Raw genomic sequence first — 15,281 nt, 5'->3', positions numbered from 1 at the left:
AGTGACGTTAGCATTCATCCTGACTTCGATCCTCTTTCTATATCCTAACTAAAAGAGGAACACAGCTGTAACCGAAATCCAACCAGCTATCCACCCACTCGGGAGAGAAGGATGGAACGAAAGGCAAGGGAAACAAGTTGATCATGGTGAGATCGCCCAGTCAACAATCAACAACACCGTCCGAGCAAGCAACCAAACTTGAAATCAAAGTCAAGTCGGCGGCTACAATTGGAAGAAACATGAAAAGAAAGGAACAGGAAAGCCAAAGGGTCAAGCATCAAACGGCCATGCTGTCGAAGAGCAATGATGCTAGAGCAACCCGAGCAATCAACCATGCTTGGACCAAGTCCAAGTCCAGCTATTGCCCCAAACCATCTGAGCACGAGGCCGATGCCAAAGACTCGAGGATGAGGAAAGGTGTGTGTGTTCTTCCATCTCAAGGCTACTTGCCGGGATTGAGACCAGACTCGAAGATGGAACAAAAAGCAAAAGGCAAGGTGAGTGTGCTCGTCCACCCCAAGGCAACTTTGCCGAGTCCAAAGCAACAAAAGCCCAAGTCAAAACTGACTCGTTCCAAATCCAGAAAGCCACGATGAAATCAAACAAGAAGAGAAAAAGGAAGAAACCTACCCGTCAAACTCCTCACCTCCTCCTCCCTCTCCACCCTCGCCCTCTCCCTCTCCTCCCACTCCCGCCTGTTCGCCTCCTCCGCCTTCCTCAAATCCTCGAGCACCTTCCCAATCCCCTGGTCACACCCCGGAGTCAGAAAGCTACTGCGATTAGCAGCGCCCCCCGACGAAGACGACCCGGAGCCGTCCGCCTCAGCTTCCTCCTCCTCCTCTTCCTCCTCGCCCATGAGCGTCTCAGAGTCAGAATCCGCCTCGGCGGCCGACGGACCAGTCTGCTCCCCAGCCTCCACCGCCCCTGTTGCAATCCCAACAGTCACAACAACAGCAGCAGGAGGCCGAGAAACAAAAACGGCCACGGCCTCGAGCACCTGAGCCTCCTCCCCGGAGAGAGAGGGAGTCGACTCGCTGCGGGAGGGGGAGCCCGCGGCCGCTGGGAGCAGCGAGAAGGTCTCGCGCCCGGTGGAGGATTGCCCGCTCATTTTTTTATTCGATTTTCTTCTAACGTTGAAGCGTTAGCAGACGAGATATTTTGGTCCCAGCTGATCAAGAGCAGGGCTTGGAAGCGAAGATGCTTACGGGGATGTCGTCGCTGGTGGGTGGTGGTTGGTGGTGCCGGCGGTTCCGGCGTCGTTTTTTGGTTGCGGATGAAGAAGAAGAGAGAGAGGGAGGGAGGACCGGCGGAAATTTTCGGAGGTAGCTCCGGTTTGGCGACAGTCTGGCCGGAATTATGGGGCCGGAAGCCGGTGTGGATTGACCGCAGGTGCCGGGGAGGGTGCCGGGGTGGTTGCCAGGTGTTGAGCGGGTCTGGGGCGGCTGAGGAGAGTGACTCACAGCGGCTGAGGCAAGCGGGAAGGAGCTGGCAGGACTGGGGATGGGGGCTGGTGATGGCCGGAGGTGAGAGGCCGGCGGTGGGTGGTGTGAGCTGGGAATATGGAGCAGTGGACTGGTGATTACGGACATGAGACTCGAGATGTGCACACATGGAATACACAGGAGGGATAGCAACAGTTGAATCAGGACGTCAAGATACATAGGAAATCGTTACAATCAAACCGAGGGTGCTGAGCTGCTCCAGATCGCCGAGATAGCGAGTGTGAGGAACTGTTCAGACCACTGAACCAGACTACCATCGGGTATTACCGCAGTTCCGTTATGGGTCACGGAATTCAAACATTATCGACGGAAGCACATGCCAGAAGACACCATGTTCGAGTTTAATCGTCAGCAGACTCGGGCGTCATATTGGAGCCGTCGAGGTTTTGATACACCAAAGCTGCTGGGTGGTCAAGGCGATATGTCGCTCACATCAGTGTACAGGGCTTGGTACCCTCACTCAACAACAGGAATAACCTCCCAGGATAACTGCTGTGCCGAAGGCACGAGGTAATTTAGGTTCTTGTTTGCTCAGATAATGGCCCATTGAAGCCAGACCCACCAAAGACAGAAGCATCGAACAAGAGCAACTGCGACAAGAAAATCCCAAAGAAGAGGTTGAAAGGGAAAGTGATGATGTATATGCGCAAGGCTTTTTCATTTTGTGATATAAGGTAAGCAGCCGCAAGGAGAAGATTGAGGTGGGACTTGCATAGTCTTTAATCCGGAAGGAACAGCTATAACGGCAGATTCTACTAAAAGAAAAACCCCTTCGACTAAAACAGTAAAGAACAATCCTGCTCCGTATAATCGAAAAAAGCCAACATAGTTACCATAAGCCCTATTAACAGTCCCGATCCAGCCATAAAAGCCCCACAGTTGTTACTAGACAAGCTCAGACAAAGTCTTTTTCCAGTCCAATCCCAGTATCCCGTTGATTTAAGCCGACCCCAGCACCATCTTCCCCCCATCCCTCATTTTTCTTAGCTATTGACCTCAATCCCAGCCAACCCCCTCACATCACCCCTCGAAACAACATCAATCTCACCACCCCCTCCCCAAAAGTCACCTACAAACCCGACCCCACCACTGCACCCTCCTTCCCAAACTCCCCCTCTTACAGAGCACGAACCAACCCCATCGTCAGATCCTTCTCCAGTTCGAAGCCCAACCGCCGGACTTCGGATTTCCGGGGACGGCCGCGGGGTAGTGTCTGAGGTTATCGTACCGTGGTGTGGATGATACTACAGTGTCGAGAAGCTCCTGTCTAACTGTACAGGTCCCGTCAGCGAGCTTCATAATAATTGGTCCATTCTGGAAGCCTGCGTTCGGGAGCGCCCGGGAGCGGGATTTTCGCCCTAGGCCTATCCGACGAGAGCAGGGGCTCCAGAGCGGTAATGGTGAATGTTTGCAATGGCCTAACGGTAACCTTTGTCACCTTGGAGGTATTGTCGGTGCTCGTGGCGAAACGACCCCAGGTAGGTCTGGGCAGTGGCAGGGTCGAGAAGCTCAAGGATGAAAAAGGAGGATTCGTAAACGGGAGTATGATAGTCCGAGGCCTCGAGCGTAAGTTTCCTGCTGTCCCAGCAATCATGGGGATATGGGTTGAGTTAGGATTACGCTGGGAGGAAGCAGAAAGGCGGCGTACTTTCCCGTGGTCTCTTGGGGGAGAAGATGGAGTTTCTCTAGCCGTGTGGTTTTAATCCGTTTGTAAGAAGTCGGAATGCGTCTCAGTACCAGTCCTAACAAGAGTTGTTCCCAACAGCTGCAAGACAGCTTTCTGTCCCACCGACAAACTACACATATCTCCTCAAGCGACTTCACCAGACTTCTTTGAATCTTCCCTTCCCAATATCGCCCCAAAAATCACACAGTCAGCTCCAACCTCGCGTCTGTCCATGACACATCTGATATCTAACATGCTTTATCCACGTACATTTAGTTTCATTAAGCAAACAGCTCCTTCATCATTCTTCCCTAAGCCTTTTATGTCGCTTCAACAATGCTGTGTAATGTCTTAAGTCTCTCCCACCCGTAGCACAACCTCACATAGCAACCCCATGTTTTGTTTACCCCTTTTCCCTAACAAAAGTGGGGGCACAAGGGGGTGGCTGTCTTGGCAAACCGGATATTTGCTGATGTAAAAGTGGCTTGTTGTCTTCCATGTGGCGCATCATGAACATCAAACCTGATATCAGGAGTAATTACCTGGAAATACATTATCATTATATACTACGTCAAAAAGATCCTACATCTACTAACCATAGTCCCACCAAAAACGCCTTGCTTCGTTCCATAATCCTACATAATAAGCAGCACTCTCTCAGTTCACACCGGTAAACACATATGGCAAGTCTGTTCCATCCCCATCGGCAGCCAGCCTGATGACTGATCCTCCGCTTCCGTTTGTTCCTACTGATCGTACACTTCTTCCACTGCCACTGCCGCTGGTGCCGTCAACTTGGTATGGATGTCTGGTTTGCGCAAACGAGTTTGCGTCATTGTCGCCACTGGAATCGGACACTCCAGCATGTCTGGTGCTTTTTGGCGTTGTTGGCGCAGTCTGGTAGAGCCAGGTGTTGGCAGATGAGTTTCGCACTCCCATCCCAGGTCGCAGATGTCTTGAACCACGACCCTGACTCCATGTCGTTGAGGCACTGGAGCTTTTCCCGCCCAGACTTTCGTTATCACCACCGGCATTCTGACCAATCCCTATCCCCAGACCCAAGCCCGAATGCAAACTCTGCCCTGCACTAGAAGGACTGGTTCCTCTCGGCGCATCGTTATCAATATCACTCTCTGACTGTGTCTGTTCGCCTTCTCGTTCTCCCTGTGGGATTCCATCATCAAACGAGTCATCGTCGTAATCGTCATAAGCGAGGGCTGGATCAAAAGGTTGCATGCTTCTCAAAACTTCAGCAAACAAATGCATCAACTCTCGGAACTCGTCACCGGTCAGCGGTCTGGCTGAGAATCGGGCTCGTTCATACTGCGACAGGAAATCGGTTGTCGTCGGTGATGCCGTCAGAACTCCCATCTCGGTCAACAGACCTAAGTATTCCCTGAGTCCTACTCCTCCTTCTGGCCTTTGCAACATGGCGACAGCTTCTGGGTCAAGTGTTGGAGGCAGGGTACGTGAGTCTGGATCCGGTGGCGCAAGGGTGAGTGCCTTGGCTTCGATAAGATTCGGAAGTTCGGATACAACGGTCGAGTACTGCAGGTTCGGGGGCAAACCCGTTGATACCGGTGATGACCAACCAGGGTGTTCAATGTCTCCCCATACGGCACGCTGCTGTCGTTGATCAGGGAGCATGCCCATTTCGAGACCAATCGCGTCTCCTCCCTCGATGACAGACACGGCCCCTCCGCTTCCACTGCTTTTACTCCTCCATTTTCCCCTCCAGCTGGATTTCTGTTTCTCTTCGACGGTTCCCGTATGTGTCGTCACTGGTTGTATCATTGGGTGCGGGACTCTCGGCCTGGCCTCGTAAGCAATGGCAGCGCTCCTGCTCAGCCCCTCCACAATCATCTCCCTGACACTGCGCGGTACATCGCCCTTGTCGATGGGTATCCAGCTCTTGGGTATTGACGAGAGAACACTGCGGCTGATGTAGATTCTGGTAACGTAGATAAAGAAGATGACCAACACAGTAACGACGTAGCAGACAGTGACGACCAAGATGTTCCAGTTTTGTTTCTTTGCGAAGGCTTGCTGGATTAGATCGGCGGGGGTGACGACGAGAAAGGCAATGCAGACGAGGTATAGGGCATAGTAGAAAAAGTTGTAAACGACGACGAAAAGAAAGGAGGCGGCGGACATTCGGGCCATGGTGGCTGCTGGATAGGAAAGATAACGACTGTGTGGAAGTTGGATAGGGGGTGACTGGGGTCGGGCGGCGGGCGCTATCGTGTCCGCGTCAGCGCATGATTTTCTAATTGACTTCTGCTAGTGATGGGCATGGCTGCGCTGCGTGACGTGCAGTGCGATGGCCTGGCGGATGGGCGATGAAGGCGCAAAGCAAGGAGCTGCCACCTCTGCCGATGAGGTCAGACAAAAGAGGTTGCCAGTTGAAGCTTCAGCGCGCGGCAGTGGAGTCTTTCTCCTCTCAGGGCACGGTTCACCAGCTGGCATCCACAGGGCGCTCGGACATTTCGCACTCTGTTGGGGATTTGCAGGAGTGCACGGACCCATGACACCTGAGTATATATGGAGGGCTCCCCTCCCCCCCAATCCTCTTCCTCTTTTCTTTTCTTCTTCATACTTACCTTGATTGACTTTGGGAGGATCAAGAAATTCTCAAAGTATGGCGGGGAGCCTTCATTGCACAGCGAGGAGTTCTCCGTCATGGATTGGCCTTCGGGTCCGTCCCGGTCGCAATTTTTGATGTTTTTCCTTTTTCACTGTGTGCTTGGTTTTGCTGAGCCATTGGGAAGAGAAGCCTCACCGCCTGACCCGTGATTATTGAAGATGGCTTAAACTGGGGTTTCACAAGAGAATGAATTGTCAGAGATATGCCTGTCCCCTAGACACAGTCACATGCTTGCGACTCGTAACAATCCAGTTGCTGTCTGCCTGTCGCTACACGAAGCTATTGAAAGATCAAGTGCAAGCTGGATTAGCTCAAGTATCACCATGTGATGTCTCATTTCAGTAGACTTCTTTTTCAGTCAGACAAATGGATCTTCTGCCACTTTCTTTGCAATTGCCTTCGTCGTAATGTGCCCGAATATCACAACTGCGAACCCAACACTTGATCACAAGCAAAAAGAAGCATTGCCCTAGCCCCAAATCAGGACTGGTCCGTCTGTCAGTGCAACACCCAAGCCAAGATTCCCGGCGCAGGGTTCCGACCAAAGCTGCCCCGGAGTCGGCACATGCTGTGTTCCCTGACGGCGATGCATGCAGTCGGTGTCTTGGATTTCACGGCTTTTCTTTTATGTGCGTCACTTGATCCTGCAGATGGCTGTCGGCACCAAATATGAACCCTTGTTCTACCTCTGTGGCTGTTAATCATTCAAGACAGACAAATGCCCAGATAATCGAAGTCGTAAGAAAACAGGTTCCCCATGTCCACAGAAGCATTGAACTCCATTTCCCCAGACAAAAAAACCGATACAAATCAACGGGAGTGGAGGTGGCTGCGGGGTTTCGGTCGGGGTTCCGCACAACCCCAAAACCCCACCCCCACGCAAGCAATGGACAAGGCTGCTGGCTCCCAGTTCCTGGCTGAATCACATGCCAAAAGCACCGCCTTTTCTCAGCTCAGCATGATCAAGAGCAGCGACACCCCGTGACGCCATGATTCGTGCGGACGGTGCCTGGAACGAAACAGCCCGTCACCCGTTCAAACCTCCGCTTTTTCCGCTTGTGCTTTTCTTGCTCATTGGACTCTCGGAAACCAGAGATGGGAACAGGTTAGATCGCCGGAGCTGGGCAGGCCATGTGCCATTTTGAGGTCGTTTTTCTCTTTCTTTTTTTTTCATGTTCGACACACATCTCGTGTCTATCCTTTCTATCTTGTACACTAGCTCCTTGCTGACGGACTGTCTCGAGAACTTCCTACCATTCTTCCCACGAGACTTGAATTCTTTGTTTGTCTCAGATTTCACTTTGTCTTTGTTTGTGTCTTGTCTCTTGTCAGCAACCACACCACCATCCCTTGAACCGCCTTAAGCCGCATCTCCAATCTCCAACGCCCGTGATAGCACCACAAGCCGCTCAACGTCTGACTGTCTAGCAAAACACACAACGTCCAACGGTCAACGGTGAAGGTGGCCGTCACCACCACCACTCAACCGCCACCATGATTGACCACGTCTTGGGGCGACCATCCGTCAAGTCCCGCCGTCTACAGGTTCTGGCTGTCCTGGCATTTTGGACAGCCTACCTCCTCAAGTATGTTTTCTCTGCCCTGCAACAGAGCACCTTGCTAATGGCAACCCAAACAGAGGCAACAAAAACGGTCCCCCAATCGTACGCTTCTTCTCAAAATGCCTCTCCAGACGCCTCACCTTCTGGCAAACCCTCACAATCACCATGCTCTACCTCTATTCAGCCCGCAACTTTTCCACCCTCGTCGGCCTCGCCTCCCCTGACCCCCTAGCCAACATGTACGACGCGACCTACTTCCGTGCCACCTGGATTCTCACCGCCCTAGACGCAGGTTTCTGGACCGCCATGCCCATCAAGACAAAATGGCTCCGTGACGCCGCCAGTATCGTCTTCTCGCTGTTTTACATGGTGGCGGCAGAAAAGGCTGATGAAAAGGTGCGAAAGGTCAGGGGGAATATCACTGTCGATCATCTGAGGGTTAGCTGGAATAAGGGGGTCGAGTCCCCTTATTTGAGGACGCTGCAGGGGTTGGTCAGGCCGAGAATGACAAAGTGGCCGCCTAGGCAGGTGAGGATACCTAGGCCAAGTACCAGTGATTATAAGGAGCCGGTGGAGGGGTGGCTATATTTTGACGGGCCGCTCAGCGAGCTGAAGGAGCAGGGACATAACCAGCTTGTGCTTGATATTCCTGGGGGTGGGTTTGTGGCTATGGACCCGAGGTGCAATGACGATAAGCTGTTTGCTTGGGCGGCGAAGACGGGGCTGCCGATTTTGAGTTTGGATTACAAAAAGGCGCCCGAGTACCCGTTTCCGTACGCGCTGAATGAGTGTTATGATGTTTACTGCACGTTGATTAGGTCAAAGGGGAGGTGCGTGGGAATGAGCGGGGAGCAGGTTCCCAGGGTGGTCATTACTGGTGACAGCGCCGGCGGTACATTGGCGACGGCAATGACGATTATGATCACCGAAAGCGGCAGCAGTCCCATCCGGCGTTTTCAAGGGCAAACCGACCTCCCCATCCCCGAAGCTTTGATGTTGTTCTACCCAGCATTGGACATGAACATCGGCAGCTGGATGAGCGACGAGCAAATGGCCCTCATCAAAGACCGGCGCATGCGCGGCACCAACAAACGCGTCCTCCAACGCAAGACAATGCAGTACAACGACCTCGTCGGCACCCCCCACCAATCCGACGACGAAGACGACGGCACACCCGACAACAACAACAACAACGACAACAACAACAACAACAACAACAACAACAACAACAACATCAGCTCGGGTATCCTTCCGGACTCGGATTCCACCGCCGTCAACTTTGACCCCGCCAACCTCAACCCAGACGAACATGCTATCCTCCGCAACCGGGAACCGTGTCTCTCTCCCGCACCACAATACGCCCACGCGGGATCGACAACCTTCCACCTCCCCCCGGTTACCTCTCCCCTGCCTCTGTCTCCCAAATCCCTCCCCACCACACCCCCTCACTCCTCCACCTCCCTCGACCAAACCGCCTCCTCCGGCAAAAAGAAACAGCCATCCACCTCCCACCACCCCTCCCCCCTCAAAACCCGCCTCGCAATGTCAAGCATGATCTCCTACTTCAACGACAGAGTCCTAACACCAGAAATGATGCGCGCGATGATCATCCTCTACGTCGGCCCTCACAACCGTCCCGACTTCAGCCAAGACTACCTTTTGTGTCCTATTTTGTGTCCAGACGTCCTGCTGTCCCGTTTTCCCAAAACTTACTTCTTGACCGGGGAAAGAGACCCGTTGGTAGACGACACGGTCATCTTCGCCGGCCGCCTCCGCCGCGTCAAGGCGGCACAAATGGCCAGCAACGGCACCCGTTACGAATACCGCGACACTGACGCGTTGACGGAAGGGTTCGACGAGAATGCGTTTGCGGAAGTGGCGCTCATACCGGGGATTAGCCATGGGTTTTTGCAGTTTCCTTCTGTTTACCCGCCTGCATGGGGGTTGTTTGACAAGACGGGGAGTTGGATAGAGGAGGGGTTTAGAGAGGGGGAGAGACGGAGGAGGAGGAGGGAAGAGAGGGGGAGGGGAAGCAGCAGGAATGAGGGGGGTGAGTATAGGGTTCATACTCAGGAGATGAACAACCGGACGCCACACCACCAGAGGGGGAGGAGGGATAGCGGGGCGACGGCTGTGACGGATGGGACCGAGGGCGATGGGGGGCTGGAGATGAGGATGAGTAGGTCGCGGCCGGGCCCTGCTGTTTCTGCTGCTCCTGGAAAGACGAGGGAGAGGGCGTCGACTACGTCGGTTTTGACGAATGGGAAGGTTAATGGGACAGGGGAACTGCCAAAGGTTATGGTTTCGGGTGATGGGGCGGACAGCGGGTCCGGGAGTGGCTCTGGTTCGGGGGGGCAAAAGAAGAAGAAGAGAAGAGTCAGGACGGCGAGGGCCGATGGTGACAATGGGGGTTTGGTCAAGAGGTTGGCGAGTTCGGATGATTTGCTGGGGAGGAGGATGCAAGGGTTGGCTGGGGGGTTGACGGGCTTGGCCCCTCCGGAGTAGAAAATGGGGTGGCGATTTATGATACCTTTACCTAGAATATGATGGTTTTTGGGCTTTGTTTTGTCTTGCATATTGTTGTTGTGATAGTACCCAGCGGCAAAGCATTTTAGGGTGTTGAGAATCCTGACGATGTTATATTGAGGCCAAGCATACATAGCCTTGATATATATATCTGTCCTATGTTGTCCCGTTTATTGTTTCCTCCGGTTAGAGTTGCCGCCGTTGCGATTGGGGAAACGCTGTGTACCAGCTTGGTAAGCAAGCTTTCTATGGAAGTCCTACCTAACCTGGTGAAACAGACCTGTTGCTGTGACTGGACCTGTAATAGAGGGGAGGTATCACGAAGCTGCTTAGACTTGTGAGACGGCTCACCTAGTTGGATCGAGACTTTTTAGTGAGAGAGGCCTGAGCAGACGACGAGACTCAGTACTTTCTGTAATGGGTTTCGACGATGACAGAATATTCCTGCAGTGACCTGACTGATGGGATCCTTCATTGAGGGTTTTGACTGACAGATAAACCCTGGCAAATAGACGTCCTTGGAGGAGATAGTCAAGCAACACAAAAGTCTACTAATAGCTCGAGGCCCAGTCGTTGAACGCAGGTGCACATATTTTTTGGCTTGCGGTAGTTTGCTCAATTAGACCTGGAGGCTTAGGAGAAAACACTGCCGGAAGTGGCGGGCGATGTCAGACAGATCTGGCGTTCACCGAGCTCAAGGTATCTCAAGTGCAGGGCGTAACGAGTCACAGCCTGTCACCAGATTTTATTTGCTACTTGCAATGCCCAGATAGCTATAAGCCCATACAGGTAGAAAGACAGAAGGAATAAGCGGAAGTCTGCATTGTGGCAGAAGGCGTGCTTCTCAACAAACACATTCGCCAATCTCGAAAGTCTGCCGATGCGCCAGAGGTTGTCGTATCTTTCTTTGACGTAGAGCATGTATCAGCTTCTTGTGTCATTTACAATGTTGCCCGGTGTCTATCTCGGTTGAAAGCACCAAGACTTGTGATCAAAGACTCTTCTCAACCTGTTAATGTCAGCAGAAGGTATTGTTCAAAGAGAAAGCCTTCCAGGAAGACTCCAGTCTCCAGCTTTGTGTCAGTAGCCTGTTAAGGTCATCTCTTGGTCCCTTTCATGATGCCCTCATACCTTCCTCTGTGGCCCCCGTATCCCCCTCAACAGCAACTTACCTCCCAAACCCAACCAGATATCACCACTCCTACCTCCCAACCATCCCATTCCAGCTCGTGACTTCGACATCCTCCCGACACAACGCCAAAGATCTCCCATCCTTCCCCTCTCTCACCCATACGCCACAACCCATCCATCACCACTCCAACTTCAACCCGCCGCCCTGCTCACTCGGCCTTATCCGGCCTCAAACCCCCCAAACCCATTAAGCGAACCGTGGTAACGCCCAGACACATACCACCCACTACAACCCCAACGTAGCATCTCACAATGTGACGATAACCCTCGATATGCGATGCGATGCTGCCCGTTCCGCCTTCCGCGATTCCGAAATCGCGCTTTTGCGCTAGAAGAAATGTAGAAAGAAAGAACGAGCAGGAGGCGATCTGTTCTTTGGTGTTTGGTTCGGTGTCTGGTGGTATGTATGTAACACTGTGTGTAAAGTTCCCATGCCAAGATAGATATACCTTGCCTTACACACACGATGGCTCCCCTCCCCGTAGGATGGGCATGGTACGGTGACGTTTCTCGCTCGCTTCTGTCTCTGTCCAAAAGTTCCCAATTTGTTCGTAGGTAATCTAAATCTCAACGGCTTGCTGAACTGTTGTCTTTGCAGTGTTGTAGTGTAGTAATCTCAAACATATTCCAGAAGTTCTTTTGGTTGCTCGTTAATCAGCAACTCACCTTGCCGACTCCCAGAATGATACCCAACCTTTTCCCAGTTCTCATCCACCTACCTACTTACGTCGGTTTTTACTTCCTAAACACCACCCAAAATAATCTCCAAACCAGGTCCCTGCATTTCATTCCTCCCCCCATCAGCCCAGGCCTGCCCAGCCCAGCTGTTCCATCGTTAGTAGTGGTGGTGGTGGTTGTTGTGCGCCGCGGCAGCTGCCGGGCCCGATATGGGGCGTTTTGGGGTGGAGTGGAACGCCCGCAGCAAAAGGGACTTGGGTTGATTATCGCTTTGCTGCTGATGCCCAGCAGTGCGTGGTGGGGGTGACGAAAACCAAGATTGTTTTCTCACAAAGAACCACTCACACCTCATCATCCACCACACACAAAACAGCGCCAGCCCTTCACAGCTACAGCGCCTCACAGGCACTGGTGGTGAGTTTTCTTCGGAACCACGGCCACGAAGAGGTTCCCGAAAAGGGCCTAGCGCTTAGCACGGCCCATGGTTGCGTCCGCTCGGGTGGGCATCTGTTGATCTGCTCCCCCTTCTGAATCTCGGATCCCGCATCTCGATAATTGGCTGAAAGCTTCTTTTTTCTTCTTCTCTTTTTTGTGCTCTCTCTGCCGGGGGACCGGGGGGACGGGGGGGACGGGGTTGTAGGGAGGGGTTTTGAAAACGAAAACCGTTTCTTGTTCAAAAGATTGTCTTTCCCGACTGCTCCGTACTGTGTGTGCTGATGAGTCCAAGTACTGTATCGTAATCCTGCCCACGAGGTTGTTGATCAGTGATTCTTTTCCATCAATGTCTCAAAAAGCCGGAAAAGACCTTCAGACAGGCAAAAGAAAGCAAAAAGCGCCGACCGAGACATTCACGAAGTCGGCACGTGTAAACCACGCTGCCGTTGTGATTGTGATCTCTGCCACGAGTCTCGAGCGCGCCGTTCACCTTTTCTTTTTCTCTTCCTCCTGACGACAGCCAACCGGGTGGGAACAAGAGGATCGACGCTCTAGTTTCGGAAGCCATCCGACAGGCCCCTCGGCGTCATCGGTCAGGTACCGAGAACCCCATCCGCATTCTTGTTTGCCCATTCCCTTAAGCGAAGGAAAAAGAAACGTCAGGCTCAGCGAAGCCAACCAGAAGTCTCAACAAAAGCCCTTCTTTATTTCTTTGCCGTTCCGCTCTCAACCCTCGGAAACCAAACCAACCATACACGACAGACAGCGGAGATTTTTGTTTTGTGTTTTGTGGGAGGAAACGAATACGGCGCAACGTCACCCCCTCATCATCTCAACGAAACAGAGGCCCCTCATCTCCCCCTCCTTCTCCGCTCGTTCGCTCCCCTCCATCTCGGCACATGCGACCAGTCATGCAGCGTCTCGTCTCCAGAACTGACGGCGCATCGACGGCGGCATGATAATACATGTGATAGCTCGTCCCTGTAATGAGAGTCTTGCGTCTGGCCATTGTGATAACCTGGAAGTAGGAATAGCAATTGTTGCGCAGTCTTGTGATATTCGGCCATAATTTTCGACAAGGCGTCTCCCGAGTAACCGCCCTTCATTTTACGGCATGGTGGAAGCCTGGACGGTGTGCAACCATAGTGCAGTGATTCCGCTGGTACTGTGTGACGAGATAGGAATCTGTGAGAAGAGAAGTGACTTACACGTGGAGCGTCAATCCGTGGTTTGCGCGGTACAAGTTGCTGGGCCGTGAACGGGACCGTACATGTCTTGATAGGACCGGCTGAGTCGCCGCCGTTCTCCCTTGCAACGGACCTAAATGGTCCAGTACAAAGACCCGCTTGAAGCCCGTACGGCCCTTCTCCGAGATCCCAAGCACACAGTATCCGTCAACATCCGCAACCCGGCCAGGGCTGGATGCGAATCGGAAACCCTCCTCTATATTGTGAGGTGCTCCATCGGCCGGCTCTCACGCTGCCCGGCCGTTGCACAGCATGCTGGTTGCAAGGAGCCTTGTTCATCATGACCACATGGAGCTCAGCAACTCTGCCACCCATCAACCTCCGTCAAGACGACGACATGCTTCGTATATCCCTACAAATCAGCGTGTTTGGTGGGGTGGCATCCTCTGCCGTCAGCAAGCGCACTTGACGCCGTATCCCTTGACCGGACACGGAATGGCTTGCCCTCTACACCGTTTCCACACGTGTACAGAAAAGTCTCACTAGAAAAGACTGGGAAACCTTCACCGGTGGTCACACGTTCGCCACAGTTCCAACGTCCCGAGAGCTCGCTTGGACTGGACCACGCACGGTAGGCATGTCTCAAGCAGCGTGGGACGAAGAGCAGGCTACACTTCCGACCACCCGTTGGGAGAAACAAACAACAGTGCGTGATCGACCGTGTGTCTTCTCGTCTACTCCATAGGAATGTCGTGCAATGTGGAAGGATAGACTTGTGCGTGCTTCTGAGTGGTCGGGATGGTTATCCATGTGTGTGCGGAGCTGAACAGCTTGCCCGGATTTCGGCAGTCGGATGGGTGGTTGTGAGAGCATCCAAGGCTGGGCTGAGTATAGTAGTGTGGGCAAAACCCGCCGCCAAGTGGTGCCATTCGTCCTTCGACGTCCACGATACGGCGATTCGAGCGCCTAATATCAGACTGCTGATACTGTCGTTCCTTCCGGGATGGGTGAAGCTCTACTTCCCAACAAATCGCCTCTACCTATCCGAACCACAGGGCAGAATGACACGAGACAACTGACTGGACGAGGGACGAGGAAAGTCTAATGGAACTTTGTCAGAATACCACCTCATCTGTTTCCACTTCTACTGCAATGGCGGCGGGAAGCGAGGTTGATGTTGGCCAACCGGACTGGTTGGCGAGAGAGTGACCCTTGGTTGTGTACGTACTCTGTACCGAACTCTGCATGATGGCATCGCAGTGTCCATATTGACAGTGATGAGGATTCAGAGTGGCTGCAACTCGCGAAGTATTGGCTCCCTTTTCGGTTTCTCCCGCAGCAATGCGTCGGAGTTGGTGGCTCATGATGGCGTCCAGCTTCCTGGAATCCCGCATTCTCGGCACAGGACATGGCTTCAAATCAACAGGTCCGCAACAATTCACCCTTGCTCAGCACACCTCCACGCTGCGGGTGGCAGCCACTAGAAGCTTGGAAGGGAAGCTTGGAAGACAGACGGGCGTCGTGGACATGTGCGAATCTCGGTCCCCAGTGGTGCTGTAGCAGTCATTTACAAGTCAATAAGCGCGTGAAACAAGGTGGGGAGCAAGGAATAGGAGAGAGGTGACATCAGGGCCCGATCAATACAGCTGAGCAGCTTCGCTACGAGTGAGCCGCATTTCGTCAAGAAAGGTTCTCGGAGAGTACTCGGTATTGGCGAACACCGGATGGGCATATCAACAACCAGACTTGCTGGGATGATGGTAGAACCGGCTCTGGGCCCGAGGTCGGTTGACACGGCCGGTTCTTTTCTCCGGCAGCTGGGTTCTGCCTGATAGAAAACTGTAAGCCATCGGTAAGCCCAACAGCTGATGGTCGATGCGATGGTGGCTG

General features: G+C 53.1%; 4 protein-coding genes across 4 annotated transcripts; 3 read left to right on the top strand and 1 right to left on the bottom strand.

Annotated features, from left to right (window-relative positions):
* Nucleotides 1–239: 239 nt before the first annotated feature.
* QC762_309485 (uncharacterized protein) lies at nucleotides 240–1,001 on the top strand (the record flags this gene model as incomplete). Its single annotated transcript, XM_062889246.1, has 2 exons — nucleotides 240–556; nucleotides 611–1,001. The coding sequence occupies 2 exons, from the start codon at nucleotides 240–242 to the stop codon at nucleotides 999–1,001; spliced, it is 708 nt and encodes a 235-aa protein (XP_062745206.1).
* A 2,824-nt stretch (nucleotides 1,002–3,825) lies between these two features.
* On the bottom strand, nucleotides 3,826–5,331 carry QC762_309480 (uncharacterized protein; the record flags this gene model as incomplete). The annotated part of the gene is made up of 1 exon (XM_062889245.1): nucleotides 3,826–5,331. One exon carries the CDS (start codon nucleotides 5,329–5,331, stop codon nucleotides 3,826–3,828), a length of 1,506 nt encoding a protein of 501 aa, XP_062745205.1.
* Nucleotides 5,332–6,231: 900 nt separating this feature from the next.
* On the top strand, nucleotides 6,232–6,797 carry QC762_0058210 (uncharacterized protein; the record flags this gene model as incomplete). The annotated part of the gene is made up of 2 exons (XM_062883566.1): nucleotides 6,232–6,441; nucleotides 6,604–6,797. The coding sequence occupies exons 1-2, from the start codon at nucleotides 6,378–6,380 to the stop codon at nucleotides 6,795–6,797; spliced, it is 258 nt and encodes an 85-aa protein (XP_062745204.1). The 5' UTR covers nucleotides 6,232–6,377.
* Nucleotides 6,798–7,306: 509 nt separating this feature from the next.
* On the top strand, nucleotides 7,307–9,996 carry QC762_309470 (uncharacterized protein; the record flags this gene model as incomplete). The annotated part of the gene is made up of 2 exons (XM_062889244.1): nucleotides 7,307–7,398; nucleotides 7,452–9,996. 2 exons carry the CDS (start codon nucleotides 7,307–7,309, stop codon nucleotides 9,877–9,879), a joined length of 2,520 nt encoding a protein of 839 aa, XP_062745203.1. The 3' UTR covers nucleotides 9,880–9,996.
* Nucleotides 9,997–15,281: the final 5,285 nt, after the last annotated feature.

The sequence above is a fragment of the Podospora pseudocomata genome, chromosome 3, assembly GCF_035222375.1.
Source record: "Podospora pseudocomata strain CBS 415.72m chromosome 3, whole genome shotgun sequence".
NCBI lineage: Eukaryota > Fungi > Ascomycota > Sordariomycetes > Sordariales > Podosporaceae > Podospora > Podospora pseudocomata.
This window is presented reverse-complemented; position numbering and strand designations above follow the sequence as displayed.